This window comes from Heteronotia binoei, chromosome 6 (assembly GCF_032191835.1).
Source record: "Heteronotia binoei isolate CCM8104 ecotype False Entrance Well chromosome 6, APGP_CSIRO_Hbin_v1, whole genome shotgun sequence".
Taxonomy (NCBI): domain Eukaryota; kingdom Metazoa; phylum Chordata; class Lepidosauria; order Squamata; family Gekkonidae; genus Heteronotia; species Heteronotia binoei.
The window spans coordinates 30677722-30699526 of NC_083228.1; the positions used below are offsets into that span (position 1 = coordinate 30677722).

At 49.6% G+C, this 21805-nt stretch overlaps 1 protein-coding gene across 1 annotated transcript in view; it reads right to left on the reverse strand.

The window, feature by feature from the left end:
- The window catches only part of SPOCK2 (SPARC (osteonectin), cwcv and kazal like domains proteoglycan 2), a 90385-nt gene extending 71389 nt beyond the window's left edge, over positions 1-18996 (reverse strand). The window contains exon 1 of the mRNA XM_060241196.1: positions 18778-18996. Coding sequence (XP_060097179.1) covers positions 18778-18996 — 219 coding nt within the window. The remainder of the gene's footprint in view (positions 1-18777) is intronic.
- Between the last annotated feature and the right edge of the window lie 2809 nt (positions 18997-21805).

Consider the following 21805-nt stretch of genomic DNA (forward strand, 5'->3'; position numbering starts at 1 on the left):
AAGCCCAAGCTGGCCTCACGGACTAAAACAAAATCGAGCAAGCAACAGACATTTACCACCAAGAAGGACCCAGGCTGACTGATGCAAGGCACACCAAGCGACATTACCTAGGGTTGCCAGTCTCCAGGTGGGGCCTGGAGATCCCCAGCTTTTACAACTGACCTCCAGCTGGCAGAGATCAGCTCCCCTGGAGAAAACGGCTGCTTTGAAGGGTGGACATGCTAGCCCCTCCCCTACCCAAGCCCCACCCTCTCCTGGATCCACCCCTGAGGTCTCCAGGTATTTTCCAACACAGACCTGGCAACTCTAACATTGCCCCATCTATGACTGTCATACGCCACTGACTCCCAACATGACTGCGCTTCTAGAGAATGGATCTTGCTCAAAGCTGTGTCTTTCTAAAACCAGCACTGAACACAGGAGGTCACATTGTGCTAAGTGGAATTCAGCCTTCTGGGTCTTGAAAATGATGCTATTAGGACAATGGAATTAGCCTTTGTCTTCTTTGGCCACCATCAAGCCTGGTTCATCCATGTTGCTGACTGTTGTATAAAAACATTCTTTGGAGATGCCTCTTTCTCAAAAGAAGGCTAACTCTCCATCATATCTGAAAGAACAGCAACAAAGCTCTCTTTTTAAAGAATTTCCTGATGCTTGAGTTTACACCAAACATCTTGGGGGGCGGGGGTGAAGGTAAGTGTGGAAGAAGGAATTAAAAGGCACTTTAGCTTCTGTTGCAAGCATGAACAACAGGGGTGATTTTTAAAAATACAAAGTCTTTGGCTCTGGCAGGTTCCCTGGAGTCTCAGCTGCACTGCTTTTGGGCACATGCCGCCAGTAGTGATGGCAGCATCCTGACGTGAGATCTGGGATTAATGCAGGAAAAAGTGAAGGAACAGGGAGGCTACAGGCAGAAGTGAGGCTGAACTGCAATGCGAATATGGCTCTTTGCTTAGGAATGCAACTAGGATTATGCACAGGTTTGCTTAGTCTTGCCCTTAAGTGCTCCAGGTCCAAGAAATTCGAACCCAGTGGCCAACATCACCATTGTTTTGACCACAAGGCCCATCCTGCAGTTATTCCTTCTGCACGTATGCTGCAAGATCAGGAGATGCTCCTGAGCTTAGGCACTTCTTCCTATCTCCCCTCAATACACAGAGAAACTGATGTCCAAACTGAGAGTTCCCAGCAGTGTATGAATGCAAGATCTCTTCTAACCCTGGCTCTGGAAGCCCCTTTCTCCAGGAAATTTTGTCCAGGGTTAGGAGTGAGCCTGCATCCCAGCAGGCATTGGGGTGGTCTCCTGATTCAGATGTCTCCTTCTTTGTGCAAGGAAAGTGCCTGCTGCAAATGTTGCCATGTGCAGAGGCAAGGGTGGACCGGCCCTTCAACTTCCTGGGAAAGTTCCTGGTGGGCTGCAGCCCTCCAGACTCGCTGCTGGCATCCAGTTGTGAGCTGAGTCAAGTGTCCCTGCAGTGCTGGAGGTGCCACAGAGTCTGCCCAGCTTGGGCCCAGACTACAGCCATGAGGGCGAGACTAGTGTATGCGGTCACTGCTGTTGTGGCCCAGGCTGAAGTGACCCTGGGGCATCACAGAAGCCCCAGCAGCCCTTGGGGTCAGCTCAGCAGGCTCCAGGGCTGTGTTAACACCTGGGTTCAGCCTTACAGGGAGGGGGCACCCCATCAGACCTGATGGAAGAAACCTTTTATTTTGTTACAGTTCTGATTTCAGGGAAGCAAAGGAGGACATAAGAATATAAGAGAAGCCATGTTGGATCAGGCCAATGGCCCATCCAGTCCAACACTCTGTGTCACACCAATGGGGCCAGGACACTAGAAGCCTTCCCACTGTGCCCACCGAGCACCAAGAATACAGAACATCACTGTCCCAGAGAGTTCCATCAATACACTGGGGCTAACAGCCACTGATGGATCTCTGCTCCATATGTATATCCAATCCCCTCTTGAAGCCATCTAAGCTTATAGCTGCCACCACCTCCTGTGGCAGTGAATTCCATGTGTTAATCACCCTTTGGGTGAAGAAGTATTTTCTCTTTTCCATTCTAACCCAACTGCTCAGCAATTTCATTGAATGCCCATGAGTCCTTGTATTGTGAGAAAGGAAGAAAAGTACTTCTTTCTCTACCTTCTCTATCCCATGCATACTCTTGTAAACCCCTCTCATGTCACCCCTCAGTCAACATTTCTCCAAGCTAAAGAGCCCCAAGTGCTTTAACCTTTCTTCATAGGGAAAGTGTTCCAACCTTTTAATTATTCTAGTTGCCCTATTTTGGACTTCTTCCAGTGTTGTAATAGCGTTTTTGAGGTGTGATGACCAGAATTGTACACAGTACTCCAAATGAGGCTGCGCCATCGATTTATACAGGGGCATTATAATACTGCAGAGGGCAGGGCTCCTCTACACTGAGCAGGGGCCTACAAGAAAGATCCCCAGCAGATGCATCTTTGCATGTGGAGGTGGTGAGAGAAGTAGCACCTGTCGAAAATTCCCTCCCCTTCAAATCTATTTAAAGAGGCAGGAACCTTCCCTTCCTCTGCATCCGCTCGGAGAGGATCGCCCATAAACACCCCACCCTTTTGCACCAGATTTAGCCCCATGGAAGCCAAGGAGAGACAGGTGGCTACGGGGAAACTATGCTCCCTGGATCATAAACGAAGCCTGTTTTCAAAAGACTGGAAACCCAGAGGAGCCGAGCAGAGAAAATGACAGTTGCAGAGAATGAAACCGATTATGATTTCTCCTTGCAAATAAAATAAAATAACAATGCTGTCCCTCCCCCCATTGTTCACAGCGCTGCATTGGGCAACTTTAGGAAGGGGGGGATGCCTCCACAGCTTTTCAGAGCAAGCTCGGATCAAGGGAGGGGCTCTTAAGAGCGGAGAGCGAGAGCTGCAATGATGTCTAACACAGCTCCCCTCCCAGCAACTGCATGAACAATAGGACTGGCGATTAAGCAGAATGCCAGGTAGAGGGAAGAAGGGGCTTTGGCTGTGCTCTTTGCAGGGCTCCTCTCCCCTCTCCTTTGTATCCTGCACTGCGGAGGAAGAGGGCACAATGCGCCACTCGGATTAGCCGGGATTTCCCCCCCCCCCATGCCACATAAATGGCTCTCGGTGACACAGCTAATTGTGACTCACTGAGCCCAGCAGCCCTTCTCAGTGGAGCAGGCACGTTCCCAAAGACTCGCTTGATGAATCCCGCAGTACTGAAGTGAGAGAGCTGCCGGGAGGCCCTGATGATGCTGCAGCGTTTGGCTTTGCCTGCTGCCGAGCAGGTTGTAAAAGGGGCAGAAAGACACACCGGATGCATTCAAGGCTCCCTCTTCCACCAGCCTAGAAAGCCATGCATGTGCCCTCCAGCAGGCAGATGCGCTAAATAAATGCCAGGCTGGACCGGGCCTCCTGGCCTCTCCAGTCAACAGCAACAGAAAGCCTCAGATTGGCACGTCAGGCAAGAAGGACCGGCGCATCGCTTCACTTCTTTTCCCCTCGTCAATGGGAGAAGTGCAAACACACTGTGGAAGTAAGGGGGCAGTGCGAACATGCGGCGGGGGGGGGGGGGGGATGAAAATCAGTCCAACACACATTTGAAGAACAACATTTAGCAAATAAAAACAGGTGCCTATGCTTTATGCTAAGGCTGCACACAAACTATGACTTTGATGCAAGTAACCTCCCTCTTACTGCTACTGTGGCACTCCCCGGATGTGGCTTCAGCATCCAAACACATGCAGTGAAAGAGGATCTCTGCTACAGTGTGTGTGTGTGGGGGGGATCTATTTGCACCATTTTACTAAACGCCCTGTTGCAGCTGCTTCGGATATGAAAGGAGGGTGAAATTGACTAGACCACAGGTAGATGCCCTTCTGGTTTAGTGAATTTCACCTGACCAGAAACCTTTACAAAACGTTCAATGCCAACACCTTGCTGAGTGCCATAGCCTTGTATCTTCCCCTCTCTCTTTTCCCTTCCCTAAAAAAGCTAATTGAGCCTCTGTAGAAATGTGCACTCATTCTTTCACATACTGAAAGCATATCAGAACTTTAAAAAGTTCCAAAGTCTCTCCAGACACTGAAGAGAGGAATGGTATTGTTCATTCCAGGCACTGTCCAATAGGGTGTTTGCAACTGATGTTCACACATCCTATTCCTACAGTGTTGGTTGTACTTCAAGAGGCTACTTACGGCTGTGAAAACCCACAAGATCAAGTTGATCAGGTCAAGAGACGAGAAATAAATGTGCTTGCAGGTAATGGCAAAATTTGGAATGCCACCTGCAAATCCCTTATTTTAAACAATTGTGTGGGTGAAAACAGCTTTTCTGAATGGTTAAAAGGACTCTTTACAGTGGGGTCAGCAGTAGAGCACTCAGGATCAGTTCCTAGCAACAGCAGAAAGATCTCTGCAGCCTTGGAGCATTGCTGCCAAGCAGAACAGATCATACTGGGAGAGATAGATCTATGTGACTCAGTACAACAGAGCTCCACATATTCTCAAACATGGATCCCACAAGATCCATTTCCTGCAACACCACACTAATGAGTTTTTTTATAAGCTTTACACTACATTTTTCAGCCCTCCCCCATCTTCTGAAACGAGGTAGGTATTTACCAGCAGAGGTCCTTCTCCGGGTTGGCCCCTCATCTTTGGAATGCCTTTCCTCAGGTATTCACTTGGTGCCTGAACTTATCTGCTCAGGAACTTACTTGACTGACTTTGTTCCTATTCAGTTTGCCATTCCAGTTCAGTAATTCAGTAACCAATTCACAACATCCCACTAAAAACCTAAAATTGGTGCCTATTCAGTAAGCTCCACTTCGGGATATGGCTCAAGTCCTACCACATCTCCTTCTCTTCACTCTCACAAATGCTGCAGTAATGTCATGGACAGGAGAGAGACAGAAGCCCTCAGTTAATACCCTCTGATTATTCCAGCTGACAATCTGACTTTTGTCTCACCCCATTTCCAGGCCCATCCCTCATGTACATTTCTCTCAGGCAAAGAAATCACCAGGAAGCTTTTAACGGCCTCTGGGAGGAGTAAAAGCACAGACTGGGAGTCAGAAGAGTGTGGATTGCCAGGGGATTTTGACAGGCCCTGTCTCTGTGCCTTGGACACAAAGAAATGCCTCAGGATGAGCTTTCCGGGAGATGGGAGAAGCTTGACTTGGATGCATTAGATTAGATTAGATTAGATTAGATTAGATTAGATAATTTTATTTGTATCCCGCCCTCCCCGCCGAAGCAGGCTCAGGGCGGCTAACAATATCATACAAATTTCAATTATACAAAGAAAGCAAAAAACACAAAATGACATTTAAGCATTAAAATTCTGATTAAGTTTAAAAATTAGTTAATTAAGTTAATAAAAGTGCTAATACTGTTCTTTTAGGATGGCGGTTATCATTAGCAATTTCTTTCTTCGTCAGCGAAAACCAGTCGGAAGAGGAAGGTCTTGCAGGCCCTGCGGAATTGTTCAAGGTCCCGCAGGGCCCGTATTTCCTCTGGAAGTTGGTTCCATAGGCTCGGGGCTACAGAGGAGAAGGCCCGGTTACGGGTACATTGCAGCTTCACCTCTCTCGGCCCGGGAGTAGTCAGCAAGTTTTTTCCGGCTGACCTCAGTGCTCTCTGGGGTTCATATGGGGAGAGACGGTCCCTAAGGTAGACAGGTCCTCGACCATATAGGGCTTTAAAGGTAATGACCAGCACTTTGTAACGAACCCGATATATAACTGGCAGCCAGTGCAGCTCGCGCAGTCCAGGCTGTATGTGCTCCCATTTAGGAAGCCCCAGCAGCAGTCTAGCCGCTGCATTCTGCACCAGCTGCAGCTTCCGGGTTCAGTACAGAGGCAGCCCCATGTAGAGGGCATTACAGTAATCCAGTCTCGAGGTGACCATTGCGTGAAGTACCGTTGCCAGATCTTGGCGCTCTAGGAAGGGGGCCAACTGCCTTGCCCGCCTTAGGTGGAAAAAGGCTGACTTGGCGGTGGCTGCAATCTGGGCCTCCATTGATAATGAAGGCTCCAGTAAAACTCCCAGACTCCTAACCTGGTGCGCCGCTTTCAGCGGCGCCCCGTCGAAGACCGGAAGAGGTATTTCCCCTTCCCGAGCGCCCCGACCCAGACAAAGGACTTCTGTCTTCGCTGGATTCAATTTCAGCCCGCTCTCCCTCAACCAAGTTGCCATGTCCTGCAAGGCCCGGTCTAAATTCTCAGGGACGCAGTCAGGCCGGCCGTCCATCAGCAGATAGAGTTGGGTGTCATCTGCATATTGATGGCACCCAAGTCCGTATCTCCTGGCAATCTGGGCAAGGGGGCGCATATAGATATTGAATAACATTGGTGAGAGAACTGCCCCCTGGGGCACTCCACAGTCCAGTGTGCCACCCTTTGTAGCATCTCTGGGCGCTGCTATAAGAACAGGTTCCAGGACCAATTAAAAAGCTGGAAACTCCAGTAAGGCTTCAGGTGCCCCTTCGGAATTGGTTCCCACTGTGAGCAAGTGTGGTGCAGTGATGAGTGTTGGACTAAGATCTGAGAGACCCAAGTTCAAATCCCTACCCTGTCCTTGGACCTGTCATTCTTTCTCAGCCGAACCTTACCTCACGGGGGTGTTTGTTATGAAGATAAAAATGGCAGAGAGAACCATGGAAGCAGTGCTTAGGATCCCCGCTGGAGTGAAAGGTGAGCTGTCCAGAGGAAGGTCTGCGCCTCCTCTATCCAAAGTCCACCTTTCCACTTTAGTGAGGAAAAGAACTTCCTCAGAGAAGAGGATTCCTCATGTCTCTGATCCTGATGTTCCTTATTCTATAGTACGTGAATCCTGAGTGAACCGCACAGTGGGACAAAACAGACAGACCTATCACTATTCGTTCTGTTCAGCCAAACCTAAGGGGGAAAGGAGAGACAAGGATGCTTTTATGCTCAAAGAAGGAACATCATAACTGTCCTACCTCTTAAGTGACCAGGGGTCCCTGACAAATCTCACAAGCACAGCTATAGAGAGGACTGGAGTGTGCCCCCCCCCTGCACATCTTTACTCAACCAGGACTTCCGTCAACATTTGAAACCCTGCTGAAGTGCAAACCAGATTTGCTAAATTGGCATTATATGGGACTTCTAATAGGTCCCCAGTGGGGAGTATTAAAACAGGGGGACTCCCCCGTCTCACTCGCTTTTATCCTCACCCTTTATCTATTAAACTAATTGGTTGATTTAACAGAGAGAGAATTACAGCCCACCCTCAGCAGCTCCATGAGAGCTCCAATCCATCCATATTCATGAAGGCACAATCTAGCCGGAGCAGGTTAGCTGTCAGGACGGATATTTCGGAGAGGAGTGGCGGCCTGCTGGGCAGCTGGAAACTGTTGTGGGCTGTGGCTCCCCTCTCTTTCCCTGTTACAAAGAGGAAAACTCTTCAGCAAGTGCAGCTGTTGTGAGCAAAGTGACAGGCCACCAGCAGACATCAGCCGAGGAGAGGAAGTACCAGCAGCATCCACCAGCGCTAGGCCTGCAGTGGAAACCCATGCAGGAGATCTTGAGAAAGCTGCAGTTCCTAAATGGGAAAAGGGCCACCAATTGGTCCTTCTCCAGTGCTAGAGGGGGGGCTGAGATAAAATGAAAAATAGCTTGGGGAGAAAAGGCAGATCACTCAGTAGTCCCTTTGAAGAGACTGCCATGCACCCAGGAGGTAGGACACTTTTCAAGACAGATGTTCAGTAGCTTGCCTCTTCAGCAGTGCAAAGCAAAGGCAATGGCAGGGTAGGCCACCAACGTCTTCTGCTGCAAGCAAAGTTCTTCCCTATGCAGGCTTCATGTTGCATCAATGTCACAGAGGACTGTGTGCCCAGCAGGGGGAGTGCTCAGAGGACAACTGCTGAGAGCATGCCTGGTTGTGGGTTCTAGTCTGGCCTCTGTCTTCTGTTTAGGCAGGGCTCTGGGGCTCAGTGGCAGAGCCGCTGCCTTGCATGCAGACGGTCCCAGGTTCAATCCCCAGCAACTACAAAGATCAGACAACAGGTGATTGGAAAGCAGGGCTTTTTTCGAACAGGAACGCAGTTCCAGCTGGCTTGGCATCAAGAGGTGTGGCCTAATATGCAAATCAAAAGGGCTTGTGTGAAATGATTGCATCAGGGGGTGTGGCCTAATATGCAATGAGTTCCTGCTAGGCTTTTTCCTGGAGAGCCTGCTACCCATCAGAGCAGACTAGACATCTCTCAACCAACCAACCAACCAATTCACGCAAAACTGTGCAGCTGTGCAGCGCTGCGATAAAGCGAATCAAGAGATACACAATGTGGATGGACAATGCTGAGCTTGGACGGGATCTCTGGATCCAAACCCCAGATCTGCCACAGATGTGCAAAGAGGGGGAGGAATGACCAAATCACTATTTTGACGGGGGTCAAGTTGGCTCGAAAAGGCCGTTTGTTTGCACTCTCAGCCATGCGCACCTGGAGACCTGTTTTTTGAACCCAACTAGTGAGAGGCGGGAGGCTGGTGTGTTCGTTGACAGCCCTCAAGATTAGGCTGCAGGAAAATAAATTAACTGGCAAAACACATTGAATAAATCCAGTTTTGGTCATTTCAGAGGCAGAAGGAACTCGCTAACCTTTCGCAGACAGCTTCACTTGTGCAAACGTTAAAAAGGCCTCAGTAGCTGCTTGGATGAGAAGCTTCTATAAACATACCCCATATCCATTCCCAGAGACTGTTATAAACTGGCATTTATAGGAACACAATGCCCACTGTAGATAAATACAACAGCCCATCTCCCTCCATAACACGAATGGCACAACGCAAATAGAAAAAGAAACCTCTTCTCAGTGCTATTGGTTTTGTAGCCACATCCATCTTCTTTAGCCCACAGCAACTAAGCACACTGCTAATCCCTGTCTTCCACTGCTCACCCTTTGAAGAAGCACATGTATGCCAAAAAGAAAAGCACCTCCAAGCATGCACAGAGTTCCTTTACTCCCACATTCAGGAACCGTAGCCTGTCCTCAAATATTAAGAAAGTCCCTGTGATGTTGTGGTTGGCGGATGCTGCTGCTGCTGCTGTCACACAGGAATCTGTGGGCGGTCTTCTTCAGTAAACAAAGTACAACTTCATTTACAATCAAGAAAGGAACTCAAGCCTGAACAGAGGCCTTCATAGCAGCTTGCCTGGTCAGCTTGTGCTGAACCCCAAGTAGTAAAACCTGGTCTGGAACTATTCCAGATGTTGGTACCTTCAAACTGTGCCAAAACATTCAATGGAGTTCCAAATATTCACAGTTAGAGTCAGAACAGGACAGGACAGTTTCAAATCTCTCTCCTGCCACGAATCTCTCTCTCTCCCCCCCCCACCCCCAAGGAAACCTACTTTGCAGGGCTGCTATGAACATAACATGGAGGACAGAAGACTCATGTAAATCCCCTGCACTCATTCCTCCACTGCAGTGGGGGAGAACAATGAGACTGAGTTGAAACTAAGCTGAGATAGTGTGAGCTAGATCATAGTTTTTTAGCCTCTGGCTCACACATTTTTGTCTTGGCCCAGGAAAAATGGCCACAGAGCACAATAATTTATGCAGCAGCCAAATCACTCACTCACAACTTTGGCACCAGTAGCTCACAAAATTGAATTTTTGCTCACAAGACTCCAAAGCTTAGAGGGAGAATTGCTGAGCACTTAAAGACCAGATCTTCTTCCCAGGTCAAATGGCACCTTTAGAAGTTACCTTGAAGTGGTCCTTCTCGAAGTTAAAAGGCCGCCTGCTTTCCAGCATTCTGAGAACTCAGCACCAAGCAGTTCTTCTCTCTTTGCTCCTGAAAAGCCTTCGGCAGCGATTCAAGAGAGTCCCTGCACTCTGGACCTGACAGCAACCTGCTTGCTTTCACCCCTGCCTGTCTCAGAGCCAAGAGGGTTTACCCAAAGCCAAAGATGCTCCTGACAGTGGACACAAAACTGAAAGCCTTGGGAAGGGAAAGAAGTTGCCACACTGGCAAGCAGAAAACTCCAGAGCTGCTTGGTCCTTCTGTAGTTTCACAAATAACAGCAGCAGGCAGATGGGGCAGGAAGCTCCACTAGAATTTGGGCATGGGTAGCAACCCTTCCTAACCATAAAATGCCCAGAAAAGCAAATTAATTCAGTGGGTCTTTGCAGCCACTTTCTATATTTTTAGGAATGACTGTTTTATTGCTTTAATGTTTAAAAGTTGTGATTAAATCCATCTATTTTAAAACAACAACTCATCTCTGAAACAGCCAAAGGCTCTGAAAAAGCCAGTAAACACAATCCATTTTACACACTACACATTGAGAGCCAGCACCGCAAAGAAGAAGAAGAAAAAGAAGAAGACTGCAGATTTATACCCCGTCCTTCTCTCTGAGTCAGAGACTTGGAGCAGCTTACAATCTCCTATATCTTCTTCCCTCATAACAGACACCCTGTGAGGTGGGTGGGGCTGAGAGGGCTCTCACAGCAGCTGCACTTTAAAGGACAACTCCTGCAAGAGGTATGGCTAATCCAAGGCCATTCCAGCAGCTGTAAGTGGAGGGGTAGGGAATCAAACCCAGTTCTCCCAGATAAGATAAGCACACTTAACCACTACACCAAACTGGATTTAGACCTCACTCTTCACTTGGAGTCTCAGAACAGCTTAAAGTGCTGGACTAGGATCTGGGAGACCCAGGTTCAAATTTCCACTCTGGCCAAAGAAGCCAGGCTGGGTTACCTTGGGTCAGTCACACTCTCAGCCTAACCTACCTTACAGGGTGGTTATGAGGACAAACCAGAGGAGAGGAGAATGCTTTATGCCACTCTGGGTCCCCACCGGGGAGAAAGTCAGAATACGAATAAAGTAAACAAAATAAAATAGTAGAAGGACACCAGCGAATACATGAAGCTTGCCTTCTATAGTGGCCATCAAGGTCCATATGGTCTACTCAGAATGGCAGCAGCTCTCCAGTGTCTTAGGCAGGGGTCTTTTGCATCACCTACTCCCTGCACATTTCAAGTGGAGATGCCAGGGACTGAACCTGGGACCTTCTGCATGCCAAGCGGATGCTGTACCACTGAGCCACAGTTCCTACCAACCTATCATGAAGTGCCTTCACCATGATTCCAGCTGTATCCTGAGCATTTCTCAAGTCCTCCTCTCCTCTAATTTTTAATCACAAGGGACCATCTTTATTAGGGAAGGAGACAGGTGGGTGCCATGAGAAGCGGGTGCTTTTATTGTCTTCTGCTTTGGATGCACTGCACAGTGCAAGGCCAAAGGGCCATTCAGGCCCCCAGGGTAGCCCACATGCCACACAAATGACCCATTGAGTTGCTTCCATGCTCTTTGGAGACCAAATGTGTGCTGACAGTGGAGGCCCCTCCTTCCTTTGAAACCAGAAGTCAGGTGCCACTCACAGCATCAGGTAAAAGGGACTTTTCATCACAGTCCTGACAGCAGGTTTAGTCGGATGGAACGGACATGGTCCCTGAGCATCTGTTAGGGAAGACTTACTCATCTCATCCCAAACTTGTAATTGTTTTCCCACACATACATCGAAAAGGAGCTGCGGCTCAGTGGTAGAGCATCTGCTTGGCATGCAAGAAGGCCCCAGGTTCAGTCCCCAGCATCTCCAGTTCAAAGGAGACCAAGGAAGGGAAAGACCTCTGCCTGAGACCCTGGAGAGCTGCTGCCAGTCTGGCTGACCTTGATAGGCCAGTGATCTGATTCACGATAAGACTGCTTCATGTATTCACGTTTTTTTCCCTTTCCCTCTTCTCTGCTGTGGGTCCTTCGGAAGATGTTTTACTTGCTTTATCAGTTTTAATCACTGCTCATTTTTCCACAGATGTGACAAACTCCGCTGGGCTTTGATATTTTACGTACTTGCCCTTGTTGTCTATTTTTTGCCGATAAAGCTTGCTGCTTTAAAACGTTTATGCTTTGAGGGCTGATTTATTCCTTGTTTAGGAAACATGCTGTTTCCTAGGGTGCTTTTAAAAAAAAGATTCCTGCTGGCTGCTTTATGACCTTTTATATTTGGGGCTGGGATTTTTTTAATGTGCACCATAAGCCGCCTTGTGAATCAAGGCTGCTGTATAAAAAAGGTTTCTGTTTAAACAGGAGAAAGAACCAGCGTTACCTGCCACCAGAGAATCTCAGCCTTGTATTTCTGCACAAGTTATGAGTCCTCTTAGTGAAAGAAAGGAGGAAAACCCACATTTCTGACTCATGCAGAGTTCATTTATGTATGTACTGATTTTAATAATTTCTAACCCACGCTTTCCACTGAAGGTGCTTGAGGCAATTAAAATATAATATAAACAATAACTTATTAAAATCACGTTATTATTATTTTTTAAAAAGTAACCATGATAAACTCACTACTGAAAACGTCCTCTGAGAATGGGGAACTGTCTGCATTAGAGAGGACTGAATCACCCAGTCTTCTGATACAGAAATGGATGAAAGACCAGTTCTGAGTAGAGGCTGCCTGGAAGGGGGAGTGAGCTAAGCCTGAACAGTGACTCATACAGAGAAGCACAAGGCAGCATCCTCTGTAGGAAGGCCCTCTGTGCTCACAGCAGCCTTTGATTCCCTTTTTGTCACAGCCTGCTAGCAGTTCTTTCACAGCACAGAGCATGTGTATTACTCATCTGGTTGCTGGGAGCTCTTATTTGGCCAGCTACAAATGCCACCCTTCCAGCATTCCATTCTAGGCACTCAAGTTATCTTCAAGGTATTTTTTTCCCCTACCCATCTTGTTTGAGAGCAAATACAAACTTTCTACCAGTTTCTAGGTTTAAAAAAAACAGCTTTCAGAATCTATCACATCTCAGGGCTGCTATATATGCATTTATATGGTATAGGTTAAGAGGACACATAATCCCATGTCAAGCATCTGTGCGCACATCTCACTGTTGGGGAGCCACAGATTGTCAGGGCTGCCTATGAAATGTAAAGAAAGATACACATAGCTGTTTCAAATATGTACCACCGTCACAGTCCTGCAGAAGGCAGAGACACAGAGCTCAGATCCAAAGGTGCACATAGCTATTGCTCGTTGTATCCCTTTGAGAGTGAAGGAAATAATATTGGCAGTCTACCAAAAAGCAACAGCATCCTGGGATGCAAAAACTTCATCCAGTTAATGGGAAAGCAGCAGTATCATCCCTTGCGCTAGTATGGTACATTATGGGAGATGTGCATGCACTCCCTGGAGTCGCAGCAAATCATCCAAACTACTGGTGCTGCTCCACATGAGCATCTAAACATCCAAGTGGCGGCATGATAGGGTTGCCAAGCCCAATTCAAGAAATATCTGGGAACTTTGGGGGTGGAGCCAGGAGACATTGGGGGTGGAGCCAGGAGCAAGGGTGTGACAAGCATAATTGAACTCCAAAGGGAGTTCTGGCCATCCCATATAAAAGGGACCACCCACCTTTTAAATGTCTTCCTTCCACAGGAAATAATGGATAGGGGCACCTTCTTTTTGCTCATAGAGTTGGACCCCCGAGTCCAATCTTTTTGAAACTTGGGGAGTATTTTGGGGAGAGGCACTGGATGCTATGCTGAGATTTAAGTGCCTCTAACTCAAAAAACAGCCCCTCCAGAGCCCCTGATACCTGTGGATCAATTCTCCATTATTTCCTATGGGAATAAGTCTCCATAGGGAACAATAGAGTTCCCAGCAGACATTTCCCTTCCCTCCCTCCCCCCCCCCCCCGCTTTCTGATGACCCTGAAGTGGGGAAAGGGCCTCCAATCCGAGGGATGCCCTGCCCCCATCTGGGATTGGCAACCCTACGACATGACTCCGGATAACAACGAACCACCTTCCTCTGGCTTTACTTTGGGGGCCAAACTGATCCCAAATGACAATTAAAAAAAAAAAAAAAAACATGTGAAACTTCTGTCTCCTACCCTGCACAGCTTCATCCTCCACGTTGTCCCCTGCAATAAACAGCCTTACTTTTTCTGGGGGATTTCACATATACACCTAATTGCATGCATTCTGAATGTTTCATTAAAATCGCAATGGGTTCGGTTTTACATTCAAATTAAAGTAAATGGGGCGGGGGATACAACACAGGCTGCCTGAAGCGCTGAGCAGTTAAAATCCATCTTGGGGAATATGCACAAAGGGAGGTACAGAAAAGAGTGATGTTCATCGCACAGAGTGGAACACAAAACCACACGCCGCAAATCGAGGCCGCTAGAGGGTGAATTCTACCAAAGACTCAGCCAAGGCTTGAGGACTGGACCGTCTTACCTGTTCTGAAATTTTTCAATCATCTTTAAACTTAGAAGTAAAATAAAACCGAAAGTTTTGTAATCTTTGCAACAGCCTGGGCAAGGCAGAGTTATATTATTATGGAGGGGGAAGAGAGAGTGTGTTTCAGGCCTCATTTTGGGCAGGAGCTCACAGGAGCAGAGCTCCAGAATCTCTAAATTTTATTGTACTCTTTCTTTCATAACCCCCTCCCCTCCAAGTACTTGCTTCTGAGCTCCATTGTTCGAATCCCGTGAGAAGTCTGCTGAACTCTTAAGATCTAACAAACTTCCTAATATTTTCCCCCACAAAAAATGGGGAAATAACCAAAACCTATAAAGCAGACAGATGGAAATCTTCATCATGCCACTGTGGCTACATAGAAGAAAGTAACTGAAAAAGTATGATGGGAGTAAGGTTTTATTATGACAATTATCCTTCAAGCAGCATTTTTAAGGCAGATGCTGAACTTAGTACACCTTCCGGAGATGTCAGGGGTATGTGGCATATGCAAATGAGTTGTGCTAATGAGCTCCAGCACCTCTTTTTCTACAAGTACGATGCCTGAGGCCACCTCTCACAAGCTAGTCTCCTACACATTCACAGCGTAGTCTGATGCAGGGAGATTCTAGCTATGCTCCTCAGAAATAAGTCCTACTGCGTTCAATGGAATTTTCTCCCTGGTAAGTGGATTGCATTTGCACTCCAGTCTAAACTCACAGATCTCAATGGGGGCTGGGACTGGAGAAACTGCACAGGATTCTCCTCCTGTTATGCTGACGTGGCTCCCACTGTGCTTAACAGGATTTGCTCCCAAGGAAGAGTGCATGAGGCTGCAGCTTTGGCCTCTCCATTACAGAAGACCTTCATTCTAGCACACTGTTCTTCCTCTGCCTCTCCCAGAAAGGATGCCAGAAAGAAGGAACGAATCGACATGCAAAGCAATTCTAGACTTGGCCAAACTATATATATTTTTGTGTACGTCACTGCACAGTACAAAAGCATAAGAACTCTTTGGGAATCAGACCACCCTTTCTTCTAGGTGGGTATCCTGTGACCCCAGAGCAGCCAGTCAGGAGTCCACAAGAGGGGCATGCAGGCCTTTCCCCTCCAATAAAAAAGAGGTTTCATTTGGCTATCACAGCTAATAACCATTCGCAGCCATTGTCCTCCATAAATTGCCTAATCTGCATTGAAAGCCCTGGAGACCACTGCCGTTGTTCTCTTGAGGCACTTCCTTTGGTCTGCCTTGAATCTGCCCATCAACAATATTTGGGTGGCCCCAAATTCTATGGCCGGCACACTTGTAGATGTAAATAATACACACATGGAGAGACTCACACATTGGGAGGTTCTGAATTATTTACCCAAACAAGGAGCGGGTAGAACATAATTCTCTGTGAATGCACTATTCCCGGCTTGAGCCAGCCAATCTGCTCAGAGGGTGGTAATTTTTTGAGGGGTGTGTGTGTGTGTGTGCACTCTTGTCTTTTATTTAATGCCTTTGCTAGACAATCTTACAAAGGCACCTGTAAAAAGAACTAAGTAGCTCTTCAGATGATGCCCAGAGGGCAAAAGCCAGCCTTTGGGGAGTTTTATTGCTTAACGAAATTGCTTTTCCTTCTGATGGAACAGCCATTAGGTTGAATCCAATAGCTGCTTTCTAATGCCCCCCACTCACACACACACCAACTGTCCACACATCTTCCTAGATGCATCAAAAGCAGGCGCCAGGGCTGTGTCATAAAAAGCTGGGCCCCACCCACCCACGCTTCTAGCTTTTTCCTCCGAACACAATTTGTCTGGGTTAACTCCCCTCTCAGACTACGGATCCACAATCACTAACACGGGTTCAAATTCCCACTCTGCCCATAAGAACACATGGAATGTATCGCACGCCTGCACTGCAAGGGAGGTGGCAGCATCCATCATTTCCCACCTTATTTAAAAAGGGGAGGGTTGAAATGGGCTTAGGGGAAGGGATCTGTTTTAAAAGATCTTGAATTCCTCTCCACTCCGATCCACAGGTGTGGCTTTGATACCCTGCCCTGCCTAAAGACGTTGCTCGACAGCTCATCTCCACTGCCTTTAACAGGAGCCTGAGACACAGGAGCAAAACAGGAGATGCTTGCCCAGGTGTGGGGCCAGGAAAAGGGCCACCTGCTAAAGCCCAAGGGAGATCAGTTCAAATGACAGCAAACCTAGCCCGGAGTCTCTAGCATCTGCCTGGTAGCAAAGTTTTCACTGAAACGGACATGGTTTTAGTGTAAGCACAAATATCAGGCTTAAACTGGAAAATGTAGACCAGGTTAAAGAGAGAGGAGCATGGGTGCTTCGGTCTGCTCTTTTGCAATGAATCTGAAGGAAATATTTTAAAAACCCTTATCTAATACTGTGTTAGACAAAACCACCCCTTTGTGACATTGCCTGCCTCAGCGTTACTTGCAGCTTTAAGCATAAATGCACCTGACTGATAGATATACACTCCATACATCGGATGAAGCGACCCCCACCTCACCAAAGCTCAGGCTGGAACAAATTTGGTTAAGGCTTTACGGTGCCCCCTGGATGCTTGCTGAGTTATTCTGCAACAGAGGAATACAGCTCTGCCCTGGGATTCCCCCCCCCCCGCTTAGGTCTCCCAGTGGTCATTTCAACCATTAATGTGGATCCCCATAAATATTCAGGGAGAAGAGAGACCGATCCCATTGCCCAATGCTGAGCACCCATCTATTGTCCCAAAAGTAAGAAGAAGAGAAAGATGCCTTTACTCCATTGCAGTAACTGTCTGACAGTGCAAAGCTATGCAAAGTCCCTCTCGAAGGATGCAGAAGGGTGCAGTTCTGCTTTGGGAATACACTGTTCTGTTGTACACAAATTATCCTAAAGCATCCTAAGGTTATAGACCTGACTTGGGAGTAACGGCACGCAATTTAATTCCGAGTAAACATGCACCAGCTCCGGCTGCCACGAACGTAATCCAGCTGTGCCAGGCAGTGACGGGGCAAAGAACAAAAAGCATCTTGTGGCATCAAAAAAAGATTTGCTGGGCGTATCTGGCAGGTGCCCGAGACCGCTTGGCCTGCCTGGGGAAAGAGTGCCTCAAACTGAAGAGCCTTCTCCCTCAGCAGATCCAGGCTCAGGGTGGAGAAGCGAAACATGCGGGGAAGAGGCTGCCTGCAAACATCTGTAAGATCCATTTTAACTTTGTGTGGGCAGCCAGCTTCCCAAGCCTCCGGAACCGAGCTCTCTGGGCAGGGGCATCATGTCTGGTAGCCCGGCTTGAGACCAGGGCTGCCACAGGCAAAGGATGACAGGGCAACTTGTCCTGAATCACCCCAGGGGGTTGGGCAGGTGCCATCCCCCCCCTCACTTTGCAGGGCGGGGAAGCAGCCAGTTGCACCTGCAGAAAGGGATTCTCATTCTGCACAAATATGGACAAGTAAAAAAAAAGAAAAGAAAAACCCTGAATGGAGCCCCCCCCCCCCCACACACACACACACACCCTTCCTGCCTGGAATCTCTCTCTCTCTCTCTCTCTGAAATGCAACACCTTCCATTTTCCTTGCCTGGTTTTCTGGTGGAAGGCACCCCATTTGGGTGCACTCTCCCCTCCCTGCCCACATCTGGCCGCCCGCTGCCTGCCCTGGGCTGCCTGCAAGCCCAGGGACCAGCCCTGCCTCTGTTTCCTGCTGCAGTTGCAAGGGCTTCTTTTGAGCGGGGGGGGGGGGCGGAGAGAGGCTCCTCTTGCCCTCTGCTTGGAGCCCTGCCCATTGCAGCGTTTCCCCTGCTGCTGCTGCTGCCCCGACTCCTCTCTCTCTCTCTGGCTCCCCGTGATTCGCTGCGCCGTGGAAAGGCGAGCGGAGGAGAGCAGAGGAGAGTCCGGGCTCCAAAGGGGCGCGCAGCCCCGACTGCAGCAGCCAGACTTCGTTCTTGGGGGGGGGGGGGGGGGGGGGGGCTATTCCGCGGGGAGATCGACCGTCCAGCCGACAGCTCTGTTCTGCACACACGGGGGAGATCCCCCCCCACCCCCAAGCTCTCCCCGCGGCCATGCCCACCGAGCAGGGGAAGCCTCTGGGGCGGGCAGGCGCCTTGGCTCGCCCCTAGGCGCGGTTGGGACTTCGCAAGGCTTGCCCCGTCCCCCCCCCCCTCCCCAGAGGAGTCCTCTTTGCGCCCAAGCCCGCTCGGCGTGCCTGGCCCGCCCCCGATCCGCGCTCTGCAGCCCCGGCGAGGCGCTCGGGGCCCGGCGGCCACTCAGGCCCGTTGGGGGCCGCTGGCTGGGCTGCCACCTGCCCGGAGCGCAGAGTCCCCTCGAGAGCCCTGCTGCAGCGTTTGCAGAAGCAGCGGCCCCGGGGGAGGGGGGAGAAGCGCTGGGCGAGGGCGAGGGGGGGGGATGCAGCCCCGTCTCTCCCCCCCCCAAAAGGCAGCCCCCCCTCCCTCCCTCCCCCCCGTCTCCCTGCCTGCCTGCAGCCGCTGGGCCCGGCCGGGGGGTCGCGAACTCACGTCTCGGAAGCGGTTCCAGTGCTTGATCTTGCCGCTGTACTGGGCGATGGAGGAGAGCCACTGCTCGTCCTCCATGAAGTTGCCCGCGCTCTTCTCGCCGCCTTCCGGGCCGCCGCCGCCGCCTCCGCCTCGCCCGCCGTCCCCCGCCGCCAGCGCCAGCGCCAGCGCCGCCGCGGCCGCCAGCAGCGCCGCCACAAGACACCCGCCCGGGGCTCGCATCGTCGGCCTCCCGCTCCACCGGCAGCCGCGCACCCAGCAGCAGCAGCAGCAGCAGCCTCCTCCTCCGCGGGCAAGAGCCGGCTGCCTGCGCTGGGTTGGCTGGGCTGGCTGGAGCCCCGCTGAAATGTGACCTGATTCGCAGCTGCGCTTCGCCCAAAGCCGGCGGCGGCGGCGAGCACCGGCGGCGGGCGCACGGAGTCTGCGCCGGAGGAGGCCGCCTTCAGTCACGGGAGCCGCCGCGCCGCCTTTGACAGCAGCGCCCTACCTGGACGGGGCGGCGGCTGCCCGGCACGGGAGCGAGCGAGCGAGCGAGGGAGGGAGGGACGGAGGCAGGCCTGGCTCTTGGCTTGCGGCACCGGCGCCACCAGCCAGCCACGCAGCTTCTGCAGGGGCTTCTCCTGGGCTGGCTCCGGCTACAGCGAGCGGCTCCTTCTCTTCTGGGCTCTCGCTCAGCAAGGGCTTGCAGGATTGATTGACAGCCCGTCCACGCCCCCCGCCCTTCAGCGTCCCCCCCCTGCTGTCCGGTCAAGCTGCTTAGAACAGGCAGGGGTCCTTTGCAGCCTCTACCGCCAGCACGCTGGAAAGCATCCCTCCCGCTGAGGTTGCCAACCTCCAGGCGGTGGCTGGAGATCCCCCGGGATTAAAATTGATTTCCAGACGACAGAGATCAGCTCACGTGGGGGAAATGTCCACTTTGGAAGGCGAACTCTAAGCCCCACCTTCCTCAGCCCCCCCCCTCAAATCTCCAGGTATTTCCTAGCCTGGAGCTGGCAACCCTGCTTCCCATCTTTGGTGAAGTTTGGTGTAGTGGTTAAGTGTGCGGACTCTTATCTGGGAGAACCGGGTTTGATTCCCCATGCCTCCACTTGCACCTGCTGGAATAGCCTTGGGTCAGCCATAGCTCTGGCAGAGGTTGTCCTTGAAAGGGCAGCTGCTGTGAGAGTCCTCTCAGCCCCACCCGCCTCACAGGGTGTATGTTGTGGGGGAGGAAGGTAAAGGAGATTGTGAGCCACTCTGAGTGGAGGACAGAATATAAATCCAATGTCTTCATCTTCTTCTCACTGGAACAAAAAGAGGTCTCCATTTCTAAGGTCTGATGAAGAGAACTTGAACTGCCAAAGCTGGAGAGCCATTTTGGTGTGGTAGTTAAGTGCGCAGACTCTTTTCTGGGAGAACCAGGTTTGATTCCCCACTTTTCCACATATGCAGCTGCTGGAGTGACCTTGGGTCAGTCATTCTCTCCGAACTGTTCTGCTCAAGAGCAGGTCTTGGAGAGCTCTCTCAGCTCCACTTTCCTCACAGAGTGTCTGTTGTGGGGAGGGAAAGGGAAAGGAGATCGTAAGCTGCTCTGAGACTCCTTTGAGTAGTAAAGGGCGGGGTATAAATGCAGTCTCTTCTCTTCTTCTCTTATACCCTGGAACTCATACTGGTCTCTAAGGTGCGACTAAACTCAAATCTAAAAAGTTGAGAGTGCCCCTGGAGGTCTGTGCTGTCTGATTGAATCAGTTTCTGTGTTTTGCAGTCCACCTGAAGTCTCAGTAAGAAAGGCTTTTGGTGAAGCACATAACCAACCAACCAAATAAATATTGAGGTGGGGTTAACAGATGTCCTCTTTTAAGAGAACATGTCCTCTTTTGTGTGTGTGTGTCCATTCTCTTTTGGGTTCTTTGAAAAACATTGATGGAAATGTCCTCTTTTGGGGTTGGAAGGTGAGGGGTATTCCTCGTTAGTAGCAATTATCACCGCTTAAAAACCACCATCATCAATATTATTATTCCACCCATTCCCCCATGGTGGCTCAGGGCAGAGTATATCAAAATAAGTAATAATAAAACAATCAAGAATAGCTAAAATCACAATAAAATCAGTTACAGCATTAAGCTCAGAATCTAATCAGCACTTTACATACCATATACTATGATGTTACATAGCAGGAGTATTCGAAATGAAGTTTATCACAGCCATCACTTATTTTAAGTAGTCAGTTGGGAAATATGTTCTCTTTTTCACTTTTCACAATACGGTATCCCCAATCAGGGTCATTTTGCGGGGGAGGTGGGACCAGGGGGGGGGTGTCTACATTCACCTAGGCTGAACTCCTAGAAGTGCTGTGTGATGCGGCTCCCCCAAGCTTTGCCAAGAATGAATTAGTCTAGAGGGACAAAGCTTCAGATGGATAACAGCTTATTGTTGCCTTTTTAAACCACTCTTTGCATTCTTGAACCAGCCTTTGTGTTACACCAGCGCTGAGGGCAGATGATCCAAAATATAAAAAAAACAAAGTTAAAATCCCAAACAAAACTGGATCAAAAATAAACAATCATAAACAAAACAATTGTTGCTGTTGCTCTTCATTCCACTGGTCCCCCCCCTTCCCCCCCCAAGTTATATAATGCCTTGAGCAAGAGAATCTATACTGATCACTCTTGTAACATCTGTCTCCTCTCCCCTGTGAGGTGGGTTAGGCTGCGAGACAGAGAGAGACAGAGAGACTTGCCCAAGGTCACACTAAGTGAGTTTCTCTGGGGTGGAGTGGGGATTCAAACCAGAATCTCTCAGATCCTAGTCTGACCCTCTGAACACTACGCTCTTCTGCTTAGGGAAGCTTACAAAGAGCTAGGGGATCCCAGCCATGTCTCCTGAAGCCCCACAAGAGCTTTCTAAAAGGAATTGCCAAAAGGCGCCATCCCAAAATGAGGAGGAGGGCTGGAAACCTGTAATTGGAACTCGACTTCTGAGTACATTAGGGAAACATTAACAGGCTCTAAAACCAGAACAGAAGAACCAGGAAGCCACAAAGGCCTCTCTT